A 12,858-nucleotide genomic window follows, 5' to 3' on the forward strand; every position below is an offset into this window, starting at 1 on the left:
GTTGAAGGATAGAAGGTTGATAGGTTAGGCATGTGAACAGGTGTCATTTATAAGACCTAGGCTTTAGAAAGTTTAGTGTGTGTTAAGCATTGTACATACATTATGTTATTTAAAGCTTTTAATAGTCTTAGGGGATAGGCAAGATTATTTCTCCCATTTTACAGGTGATCCAAGGCTCAGAAATGGCCTAATAGAGCCAGGATTGATCCCAGGCAGTTTGACTCTGAAATCTATACTCTCAGAAGTCCCATTATATTATACTTTCCAAAGTAGATCATCCTAAATTCATTCTGACTACCTCAAAAAACCTTTTTTATTTTCACATTTACCTTTTGCTTTAGTGAGGGGTAAACTCCTCATTTCATTCCTCTCTTGACCTCAACTCTATGTAAATGCCAGCCTGGACAACCAGTAATCCTCCTTTTGATTTCTGCCTTAAATTCTACTCTTGCAACACTAATTGCCACAGTCTGACTGCAGCTAAATTACCGGGGGGGGGCGGCAGGGGGGGGGGGGACAAGGAACTTGTGAAGGTTGATACAGCAGGAGTGGGAGCCGTTTATTGTAGGACAGTAGGGGTATATATACACATAACTAATTACACACAGCTTCTCTTAATTAACATAAACTAGATATAGCAGTCAACCAAAAAGGAATCATCATCTTGATTACACACAGCTTAACTTAATTGACATAATCTAGACACAGCAGTCAGTCATTAAGGAATCTCTATCATCTTAATGGCTCGCTGGTATTACTTCTCAAACCACTCCCTCTGGCAAAATGCCAGGCGCCATCTTGACTTGTTTATGGACCCTAACAACTAATATTCACTGAAGATAAGAGATTGGGAGGGGGGAAGGCTGCATCTGGCTTATAGATTTGTTTTATCTGGCCTGCAGCTTTGTCTTTTTTTTTCCAATTTTCAAGTGCAATTTATCATGAAACAAATGGATTTGAACCTAAAAAGATCTTCTGTAGAGAATTTCCATCTTAGTCCAATTTGGGTTGCTGTAACAAAATACCTTAGAATTAATAATTTATATACAAAATAATTTTATTGCTCGAAGTTCTGGAGTCTGAGAAGTCCAAGATCAAAGCTCTTGCAGATTCAACATCTGGTGACTGCTGCTCTCTGCCTACAAGTGGTTTTTTCTTGCTTGTCCTCTCATGGTAGAAGAGACAAACAGGCTCCCTCCAGCCTCATCATAAGGGCACCAAGTCCATTCAAGGCAGCAGAGCCCTCATGGTCTAGTCACTTCCTAAGTCACTCCCCACCACCTTAATACTATTGCACTAGGGATTAGGGGCCAACATATAAATTTTGAGGGAACACCAACATTCAGACAATAGCAACTTCCAAGTTTTTAAGTAAAAGTATCTAAAATAAATTTCATATATTATGTTTAAGTTCTGTGTACTCATATTAATTACTTTTTTATTTGTGCATTATAATCCTACATAATAGTGGGGCTCATTGTAACATCCATACATGCATATAATATAATTTGGTCAGTTTCACTCCCCAGTGCTTCCCCTTCCCCTCCCGGGCTCCATGTCCTCTACTCTACTATATGTACACTTATATCTCAAAGTAAATTGTTTTCTACATTTTTTATTGTGATAAAAATATACATAGTTTATTTTATTTCTTATAATTAGTTCCGATTACCCCTTTTTAAGTATGCCATTCAATGTCATTAAGTAGAGTCACAATATTATGTAGCCATCACCTATGTCCATTTCCAGAACTTTATCTTCCTCCTAAAAAGAAACCCTGTACCTGTTAAACAATAATGCCCCTCTTCCTCCATCTGACAGTTGTTGACGACTCCATTCTACTTTTTGTCTCCAGTGCTTCAATATTTGTCTTTTTGTGAATGGTTTATTTCAATGAGCATAAGATTTTTCAAGGTTCATCCATATTGCAGCATGTGTCAAAACTTCCTTCTGTTTTAAAACTAATATTCTGTTATGTGTATGTATCACATTTATTTATCCATGAATTCATTGAGGGACACTTGGTTCGTTTCCACTTTTGGGCCATTGTAAATAATGCTGCTATGAACATCAGTATACACATATATGTTTGCTTTTTGGTTTTGTTTTGAGACCAAAATTTGCAAATTGATAGATTTCATATAATAATCAAGATTTTTGAGTTTATTGAAAAATTAAAAGATGAAGCACTACTGAACCCACCATCCTTAATGGCAACAAGAGCTAGAGCTGAGGAATGTCAGTCCCATCATCCCTGCTGCTCCCTGTTACTTCCCAGCTTTGAAGTTTTATGTTAGTTACCACTTAGCATCATATTTGCATTTTTATTTTTCTTATAGAAGAGAAATTTTTTCTTCTACCCAACCCATTTCAATGATGTATATCATCTCTCTGATGACTGGACAGATTAATACCTCTACATGTAGGTCAATGGCAGTTATGATGACATGAAAATATATTTATGCTATATTAATTGACAAATGAAAAACTGAACAATCTGTATAGGACAAGGAGGATAAATAGGAAGATGCTAGAAAATGTAGAAAATGTCTATAAAAAAATCACAACCTGGATGCATTGGTGCATGCCTGTAATCCCAGCTGCTTGGGAGGCTTAGGTAGGATCTTGAGTTCAAAGCCAGCCTCAGCAAAAGTATGGCACTAAGCAACTCAGTGAGACCCTGTCTCTAAATAAAATACAAATTAGGGCTGGGAATGTGGCTCAGTGGCCAAGTGCCCCTGAGTTCAATCCCTAGTACCCCAAAAAAAATCACCAGAAAAAAATAGTAGTATCTTGGGACTTTTTTCACTTTTTTATACCTTTTTTGTATTACATAAATTTTATTTGGCAAATATATATTACCTGGAAAATTAATTAGATTTTAAAGTCTGTGCTACATTGTCTTTCTCCAATAAGCTTCTGATGATTTTATTTTATGAACTAGAAACTTTATGAATTTAGTGGTTTTGTTTTCTAAATAAAAAGTCAGAAGATATGAATTAAGAAAATGTTGTTATACATATTAGGACACTGGGCCTGACCTGTGAGAATCAGAAATTGAGACTGCCATATCAGAGATTAAATTAAAATATAACAGAAAAAAAAGTGACCCAGAAAAAGTGTGTCAAAGGTCCATGAGGGCAAGGACTGTTTTATTTTCACCTCTCTGCACTACTACAGCCTACTGGACTGAAAATAGCAGGGAAAGATGACAATAAGATAATTGCTATATTAATTGACAAATTAATTTACTTGCTATATTAATTAACATAGCAAAAAATGTATTGATATAGCAATTGCTCTATTAATTGAAAATGTCTTGTTGTTAATAAAAGAGCTAGTGAAAGGAAGCAATCAAGAGCATGAAGAGAGGGCCTACAGAATGGGAGAAAATCTTTGCCACCTGCATCTCAGATAGAACATTAATCTCCAGGATATGTAAAGAACTCAAAACTTACCACACACAAAAAAAATCATCATCATTATCATCATCACCATCATCATCATCATCATCATCATTATCATCCAGTCAATAAATGAGCAAAGAAATTGAACAGGCATTTCATGAAGAAATGTGATTGATCAACAAACATATGAAAAAATGTTCAACATCTCTAGCAATTAGAGAAATGCAAATTAACACTACACTGAGTTTCTATCTCATTCCAGTCATAATGGAATGAATACAAAAATACAAGCAACAATAAATGTTGGCAAGGATGTGGGGGAAAAGGGTACATTCATACGTTGTTGATGGGACAGCAAATTGTTACACCACTCTCAAAAGCAGTATGGAAATTCCTCAGAAAACTTGGGATGGAACCACCATTTGACCCAGCAATACCACTCGTCAGCTTACACCCAAAGGACTTAAAATCAGCATAATATATTGATGCAGCCACATCAGTATTCAGAGTAGCTCAATTCACAATAGCTAAGCTGTGGAACCAACCTAGGTGCTCAACAGATGAATGGATAAAGAAAATGTGGTACATACATACAATAGAATATTACTCAGCCATAAATAAGAATGAAATTATGGCATTTGCTAGTAAATGAATGGAACTGGAGGCTATGGTGCTAAGTGAAAAAAGTCAACCCCAAAAAACCAAAGTACAACTGTTCTCTCTTATGTGTGGTTGCTAACACACAACAAGACTTCCTTATGTTCACGTTTGAATGCACAACCAGTTAAACTCCACATCATGTACAACCACAAGAACAGGATCCTAATTAGAATAAGTTATATTCCATGTATGTATAATAAAAGTCAAAATACACTCTACTGTCATATATATCTAAAAAGAACATAAAAAAATAAAATAAAACCACAAAAAAATTAGTAGAGCTAAAAAAAAAAGACAGAGAGAGAGAGAGATTGTGAAATTGAATTCAACAAGGGGCTGCGGTTGTGACTCAGTGGTAGAGGACTTGTCTAGCCCGTGTAAAGCACTGGATCTGATCCTCAGCACCACATTAAAAATAAATAAATGAAGGTATTGTATCATTCTACAACTAAAAAATTTTTTTAAAAAGAAAAGAAATTTAATTCAACAAAATTCCATTTTTTCTCTCTCTCTTTTCTTTTTCATACCTTGGAAAAAAGGAAAGGAGGGAGGGAGAAAGGAAGGAGGGAGGGAGGGGAAGATAGAGAAAGAAAGAAAGATAGATAGGTGGTGGGCGGGAGGAAGAAAGAAAGAAATCCAGGAAAGGAAGGAAAATGCTCGGGGTTAGAAATTACAACCTTGGAGGGCTAGGGAAGTGGCTCAGTCGTAGAGCCCTTGCCTTGTATATGTGAGGCCCTGGGTCTCATTCCTAGCACTGCAAAAACAAAACAAAACAAAACAAAAACTACAACAGTGGAAAAATGTAATGAATGCTTGATGGATCAGGAGGAGCCTGTAGCATGGCAGTGACAAAGGATAATAATCATATTTGGAAACCTGGATTCTCAGCAATGATGGTGTCATGGGACCACACATAATCATTTGTGTCACTCACCAGAGTCTCATTAATTGGATTTACTGAGTCTGGGTCTAAATCTGTCTCACTCTGCTACTGGATCCCAGATTGTTTATATGCTGCCAATTTTTATTTCTTAAATTATTTGTCACATTTAATTAAAATTTAAATTTAAGATTGGTTTTCCAAAAGGTCACAGAAGAAAATTCTATGTAGTTATTAAATATATTATTTTAAACCTGAAATTGCCAATATCAGACAGTTTTACACTTACAAAAATGGCAATTTCCTGTGGCTCAACCCAGTATATCTGCACAGACCCAAAGACATATACAGTTTCAACTTTGTTTTACCTAATGGAGATCTGAACATACACAGAAAGAACATAGTTTATGGTCATTCTGTATAAAAATAGCACATAAATAGTTTATACATCAAACAGTTTTGAAATTTTCAATGAATTCCAATAAGCTCTGAGCTTCTGTTTACTATAAAGATGCTGTTTCCAAAATATTTTAGTTCACCTAGAGTTCTTTTCAGTTCTTTTGTTCTATTTGCTTAAGCTTACCAAGATTGTGCTATTTGTCTTCATTTTATTAATGGCAGAATTACTACTCTTCCAGATGAGTAATCCTGGATCTTCCCACCCCAGCACCATGGAGTCTTTTTGGCTCTAAACATAGACAGCAGAGCGGAAGAAAAGTAGGAAAGGTCTCTTTTTGTAGAATCAGGAAGAACAATTGCACCTTTACATCAAAACAAGATCTTCTTCTGAGTGTAGAAGGGACAGAGGCTCAAGGTGGCCCTGGAATCAGGAAGGACCACATGAGGGTCAGGAGCATGGTGGCAATTTTTCCATCAGATAAAGACCCTTTCTCATTCAGCCTTCCCAACATGAGGAATACCAAATAACTCTCAATGAAAAGCCAAGTCATGAACACTTCTTATTTTTATTTTATTTGACCATGGGGAGTATATCCCTGGGTGATTTTTTAATTTACCTTTTCTTCCATGTCTTCTCTTTCAGATAAAAATTCTTAGACCAGAACATTTAACCAGTGCAGTGAGAACATTTGTAACTGAAAAAATGGGAAGTGAATTTCTTCTCGGAGCTGGAATTAATTTGAAAGAATCATATGAAGAATCCACTGCCAAAACTCCATTGATCTTTATTCACTCCAATGGTAAGCTCTTCCTGGAAAGTGAAGGTTATGATAACAGTATGAGTCACCAGATATGAAGAAAGAGGTTCAATGTCAGGTTACACTCTTCTTAAAATAGTTTCCTACTATTTAAACATTTTGGAAAAGGGATTGGTTTAAACTGTATCAAGATTTAATCTTTCCACCTATAGTCCCTGGAGCTCCATAGACTGAGGCAGGAGGATCTCAAGTTCAAAGCCAGCCTCAGCATCAGTGAGGAACTAAGCTACTCAGTGAGACCCTATCTCTAAATAAAATACAAAATAGGGCTGGGGATGTGGCTTAGTGGTCAAGTGCCCTTGAGTTTTAATCTCAGATAAAAAAAAAAAAAAAGAATCTTTTTTAAAAAGTATAAAAGAACAAAGAAGAATAAAACTTCCAGTAGATGCTGATCCATAATGGGGAGCGGGGGCATGGAAGAATGGAAGAACTTTGAATTGGACAGAGGGGAGTGAGGGGAGGGGAGGGAGTATGGGAGTTGGAAAGATGGTGGAAGGAGGCCCTAACTAGGTACATGTATGATTGCACTAATAGTGTGACTCACATCGTGTACAACCAGAGAGATGGAAAGTTGTGCTCCATTTGTGTACAAGAAATTGAAATGCATTCTGCTATCATGTATAGCTAATTAGTACAAATAAAAACAAAACTTCCTGGACACACAAACATGGAAAAAATCTACTAGTGCTAATTTTCTGTGCAGAAAATACCTTCCAAACACATTGATCCAAAAGTTGGGATTACCCTTATGTTTATTAACTGTTTTAATTAACATTGACTTGTACGGAATATATATTGTGAAATAATCTACCAGAATTGGCCCTTTATTACTCAAAACTACTAAATCCTAAGTATTTTCTTCTAAGCAAAATACTTTATCTTTTCATCTTCATAGTCTCCCAGTGAAATGTGTCTTTAGAATTCAACATTTTCAAACTTTCCTTAGGCAAACACTAGGATATCTCCCTCTGCAGGCTTTCTAACGGGGAGCCTGGAATGTTTCCACATAAAGCACCTAGCTTTATACCACACACTCTCGGAAACTTTGCTGTCTATTTCTTTTTTTTTTTTTTTAATCCTAATTGGCTTCATTTTTAATTTTAAAATCAGGTAACACTTCATTCCATAAAACAGAATCAGTTTTCCTATGAGCCAAGCACTCATCAAAAATAATTTGATGAGTTAACATTAGATTATTTATATTTCTTACACAGAATAAGGACAAAGGAACTTCACTATTTCGCCAGTTGAGAATGGCTGTTCTCTCTCCAATCCAGATTTCTCTTGGAGGACCACATGTGTCAGCTTGGTTTGATTAACTCCATGTTGTTGTCCCCCACCCCACCCCCGGAATATTGTCTCTGTTGAAAAACTGGCTTCACAAAGAAGGTGGCAGCAGGAAAATTTCAGAATCCAAAGCTTAAAAATAAGTCTTGGGCAGTGGGGGGTTATTTTCTGTCTCTGGGGTGGGGGGGAATCATCCAGTGTCCGAGGCCTGGGGACAGAGGCAAAGTCCCCAGTGGCCCATCTAGGAGATGTCACTCTCAGTAGCATCTGGTGTCCTGATCTGTGCTTGCCCAGGATGATGGTGGGTAAGGAGCAGCAGGTCACAGGGGCCCCCTGATCCTCTGTGAGACAGAGCTCTCCCTGGGCAGACCCCGGGACTGAGGGTCAGCGGCTAGGGGAGAATCAACGACTGTCCCCAACTGTGGTCCCTGAGGTCCTGGGGCAGGGATGCAGTAGGCAGCCAGTGTCACAAGACGTCCCTGTCCCCAGCCAGGCCGGGTGCCACGCTAAGGGAGGAGAAAGACGGTGTCCCTCCTCAGGGCCTGGCCCCTGCGCCTGATCTCACTTCCTCCCCGGCATCGCCTGGAAGGGGAGGAAGTGACACCCAAGGGAAGGCCGGGAAGTAAGGCTACCATCACATTCAAGTTCAGGGTGCAACAGCTCAGTCTGCCCCCCAACAGGCCCCATACTCCACTCCTCTTCATGGGGCACATTCCTTCTGAGAATCACACCCTGCCCTTTATAGACACAAGGACCCAGAGACACGTCCATGTTTAGGCCCTCGGATCTGAAAGTGCTCAAGTGTCCATGTTTAGGCCCCTGGATCCAGAAGTTCCTCAGACATCCACGTTTAGGCCCCCGGATCTGGAAGTGCCTCAGGTGCACATCCATGTTTAGGCTCTAGGACGGGAAGTTGCTCAGTTGTTCATGTTTAGGCGCCCGGATCCGGAAGTGCCTCAGGTGCACGTCCATATTTAGGCTCTAGGACCAGAAGTTCCTCAGACATCCATGTTTAGGTCTCTGGATCGGGAAGTTCCAAAGGTGCACGTCCACATTTAAGCACCCGGATCTGGAAGTGCCTCAGGTGCACGTCCATCTTTGGGTTCTCGGATCCGGAAGTTCCTCAGTCCTCCATGTTTAGGCCGTAGCATCCAGAAGTTCCTCAGGCACACATCCATGTTTAGGCCCCCGGATCCAGAAGTTCCAAAGGTGCACGTCCACGTTTAGGCACCTGGATCCGGAAGTGCCTCAGGTACACATCCATGTTTAGGCTCTAGGACCGGAAGTTCCTCAGGTGTCCATTTTTTGGCCTCCAGATCCAAAAGTTCCTCAAGCGTCCATATTTAGGCCCGGGATCCAGAGATTCCTCAGGTGCACTTCCATGTTTAGGCCCCTGGATCCAGAAGTTCCTTGGTGCAGTCTATGTTTAAGCCCCCAGATCTGTAAGTTCCTCGGGTGCACGTCCATTTTTAGGCCCTGAGATCCGGAAGTTCCAAAGGTGCACATCCATGTTTAGGCAACCATATCCAGAAGTGCCCCAGGTGCATGTCTGTGTTTAGGCTCTAGGATTGCTGTCTATTTCTTGAAGAATTAGCCCAAGATGGTGGCTAGAGCTTCAGCCATCACCTCATGTGCTAAACAACAGCATGGAAGACAGGAAGAGGGTCACACCTCTTCCCTTCAAGAAGATACCCAAAGTTTTACACAGTGCTTCTATTTCTGTCAAAACCTTTTTACAAAAACCTAGATGTCCATACTTAGCTGGAAGATTAGCTAAACTATAATATTTTAGCAAGGTACACAGTTATCTCAAGCAACCCAGGAGTACAGCTAACAGAAGAGGAAGGGGTAAGAAGATGAAGGAGTAGATAATCAACTAGTACTGCTTTAGTAAATATTATTATGCCCATATGTTAGAAAGTGGCAGAGACAAAATGTGAATTCTGGGCTCCAATTCCAAAACCTGTAGTCTTTCCACAATTGGCTACACCTTCTCTCACCACCAGTCAATAAATTCTGGATTGTGGGTTTTTGTTTTGTTTTGTTTTGTTTTGTTTGTACTGGGTATTGAACTTGGGCTTATCCACTGAGCCACATCCCCAGTCCATATATATTGCTGGAGCTGGCTTTGATCCTTCATTGTGTTTTTAAATAGAGAATTATATGAGCTTACGGTTTTATGTACCTCTCTTTGTTACACAGGAATTGACCTCACCAATATTCTCCTGAGATTTGCACAAGAATTAAAAGGAACAACGGAACACGTGACCATGATTTCCTTGAGTCATGGCCAGGCAACCGAAGCAGAAGACCTCATTGTTCAGGCACTAACTAAAAGGCATCAATGGGTCTTCCTGCAGAACTGCCACCTTGCAGGGTCATTCATGCCAAAGCTCTGCACCATTGTTGAATCGTAAGAGTTTCATATTTATTTATAAGGGATCAGATGAATTACCAAAACTAGGGAATGCATAAACAATGATAAAATAGTGTGTTGGGCTCCACAGAGGAAATTTAAGCTATCTTCTTGCAGAAGAACTAAGAATATAGGTTTTGATTAAGAAAAAAATATGGTCTCTTTAGTTTTTGTTTGCATTTATCACTTTTCTCTTTTTCTCCCAGACTCTCACTCTCAATAGATAGATATGTATGCCATATACACAATATATATGCCAATGTTTAGATTAGCAACATAGTTTTTAAAACTAGTATATGATTCCAAGAAGCACAATATAAGGCCTGATATCCACACTTATGATGGTCTGTATTTAGTATCTATTCTTATTTTCCATAAGTTTAGCCTTCGTTTTTGCAGTGAATTGACTGCTATACTTTGAAAATTTTGCAATGTGTGGAATTAGTAAGGTTTTAACCAATTATATTGTACAATGTTTTTTCTCCAAGCTTACTTTTTTTGTTTTACTTTGTATGAATAACATTGTAGAGTAAATGTGTGAAAATAAGGGTCTCTTCATGCTGTTATTTTTATGCTTTGTGCATATGCAAGGAAACTATAAAACCAACTGCTGGAATTAAATTTCCAAATCACTTTCCTTATATCATTCATGCTGTTCTCAGATTGTTATTCTGTTAGCACTTTTTTCCCCCTTGTGCCAAGGATTGGACTCGGGTGCACTTAAACCTGAGCCACATCCCCAGTCCTTTTTTTTTTTTTTTTTTTGTATTTTATTTAGAGACAGAGTCTCACTAAATGCTGAGACTGGCTTTGAACTCACGATCCTTCACCTCAGCCTTCCCAGCTGCTGGAATTACAGGTGTGTGCCACCACACCCAGCCTTTTAGCACTTTAAAAACTATTGAAAAGTATTTATTTTTCTCATTTACTCTGTCACTTCAGAGCCAGAAGACAAACAGTACTTATACAATATCAGTAGATACATATTTTAGAAGATAACACAATAATTTCTACCATGTTTTTCATTTATTATTCATTTAAAAAGCATTTATAGGGCATCTGTTATTTGCCAACTATCATTCCAGGTGCTGGAGATATAGCATTGACCAGACAAACACTGTAGCATCATTTGCATTATCATTAAGGTAGAGAGGGACAATTCAATAGCAGAGAAAGATGTCTTATTAAAAAGAGAGAGAGAGGGGTGCTGGGGTTGTGGCTCAGTAGTAGAGCACTTGCCTAGCATGTGTGATGCACTGGGTTCAATTCTCAGCACTGCATACAAATAAATAAATTAAATAAAGGTTCATCAACAACTAATATATATATATATATATATATATATATATATATAGAGAGAGAGAGAGAGAGAGAGAGAGAGAGGAAGATACCTTTTAAAAAGAAAGAGATATTATAGAAATGTTCCTTAGAACAGAACTTCAAAGTCTTAATAAGAGTAATTCCTGATACATAACATTTTCAATATAATCAGTGTATGACTGATAGAAATTTATTCTTATAAATCAAGCCTTTAAATACTTAAGACTACCACTATAGGAACTACAGATTGAAGGGAAAATGTTAAGAAATATTTCTTAAATTTAGGAACAAAAGAAATAAGTTTATAATCTATTGCCAGGATGAAAACATATCAAGCTAGAAACAATATATACAGTGTAATTTTTTATTTGAAAACGAAAGTGGGTCAGAAGGAGGAAAAAAGAGAAAAGTGTACTTAAACCCACCTAGTGGGAATACAGGTAATTTTTATCCTTTTATTTCAATTTGCATTCAGTGATTTTTTTATTTTTTGCTTTTATTGTTTTCGGGGTTTTTTTCTAAATTTTTAAAAATAATTTCAGATTTGCTGAAAAGTTATAAGAACAATACAAACCCACCCTTTCCTCTTCATCTCTATTTCCCAATTTTTTACATTTATCCTCTCATTTCTTTTATATACATATATATGGAGTTTTTTCCAAATCATTTGAAAGCAAATTTCCACTTGACCCCAAAAAACTTCACTGTACATTAATTGATTATCTGGTCAACAGAACTTAGTCAGTTAGAACTTGTCCCAATATCTTTTATTGCAAAAAAAGAAAAAACTAAAGTCAGGCACAGTGGTATGTGTCTATTTCCAGCTATTTTGCTGAGGCAGGAGGATCACAAGTTTGAGATCAGCCTCCGCAATTTGGCCAGACCCTGTCTTAAAATTAAAAAGAAGGTCTGGGGTCTAGCTCAGTGATAGAGCACACCTGGCTTCAATCCCCAGTGCTGCAAAAATAAAAATAAATAAACTCCTTTAAAATGAAAGGGAAAAAGTTCTGATTCAGGTTTCTATGTTTGCTTTTTAACTCCACAGTTCCTCTTAAACATATTTAGTCAAGGCTGAGATGTCCATACCTAGCTGGAAGATTAGCTAAACAGCTCAGTTGTAGAGTTGCAGAGCATGCACTTAGCAAAGCCCTAGGTTCAGTCCCCAGCATTGGATATGCAAAATATTTTTTATCTATAAGGGAAAATGCTTCTTTCTCCCCTATTCATTCATTCATTTATTATATCAGTATGAATTCATTGATTCCCATTTTATTCAATGAATAAATAAATAAATAATAATTAATAAATAAATAAATTCAATCTGTTACTATCATTTGATTTATTTTGATCTCCAGTTCTCCTAGATTTAACCAATGCAATTTGTTCTTAATTTGTAATTTCTTACAAGTTTTTTTACAATATAAAGTGAGTATATATAGATTTTTGTATTTACAAGAGGGAAAGCTACTTTTTTGTTGGGGGGGTGGTACTGGGGATTGAACCCAGGGGCACTTGACCACTGAGCCACATCCCCAGCTGTGTTTTTTTATTTTATTTTATTTTAGTTAAAGACAGGGTCTCACTGAGTTGCTTATCATCTCACTTTTGCTGAGGCTGGCTTTGAACTTGCGATCCTCCTGCCTCAGCCTCCCAAACCACTGAGATTACAGG

General features: G+C 37.8%; 1 protein-coding gene across 1 annotated transcript in view; it reads left to right on the forward strand.

Moving 5' to 3' along the window:
• The window catches only part of Dnah14 (dynein axonemal heavy chain 14), a 322,525-nt gene that overhangs the window by 277,607 nt on the left and 32,060 nt on the right, over positions 1 to 12,858 (forward strand). Inside the window, 2 exon segments of the mRNA XM_078022909.1 lie at positions 5,990 to 6,146; positions 9,654 to 9,864. Of these exon segments, the coding sequence (XP_077879035.1) occupies positions 5,990 to 6,146; positions 9,654 to 9,864 (368 nt within the window).

The sequence above is a fragment of the Ictidomys tridecemlineatus genome, chromosome 10 (assembly GCF_052094955.1).
Source record: "Ictidomys tridecemlineatus isolate mIctTri1 chromosome 10, mIctTri1.hap1, whole genome shotgun sequence".
NCBI lineage: Eukaryota > Metazoa > Chordata > Mammalia > Rodentia > Sciuridae > Ictidomys > Ictidomys tridecemlineatus.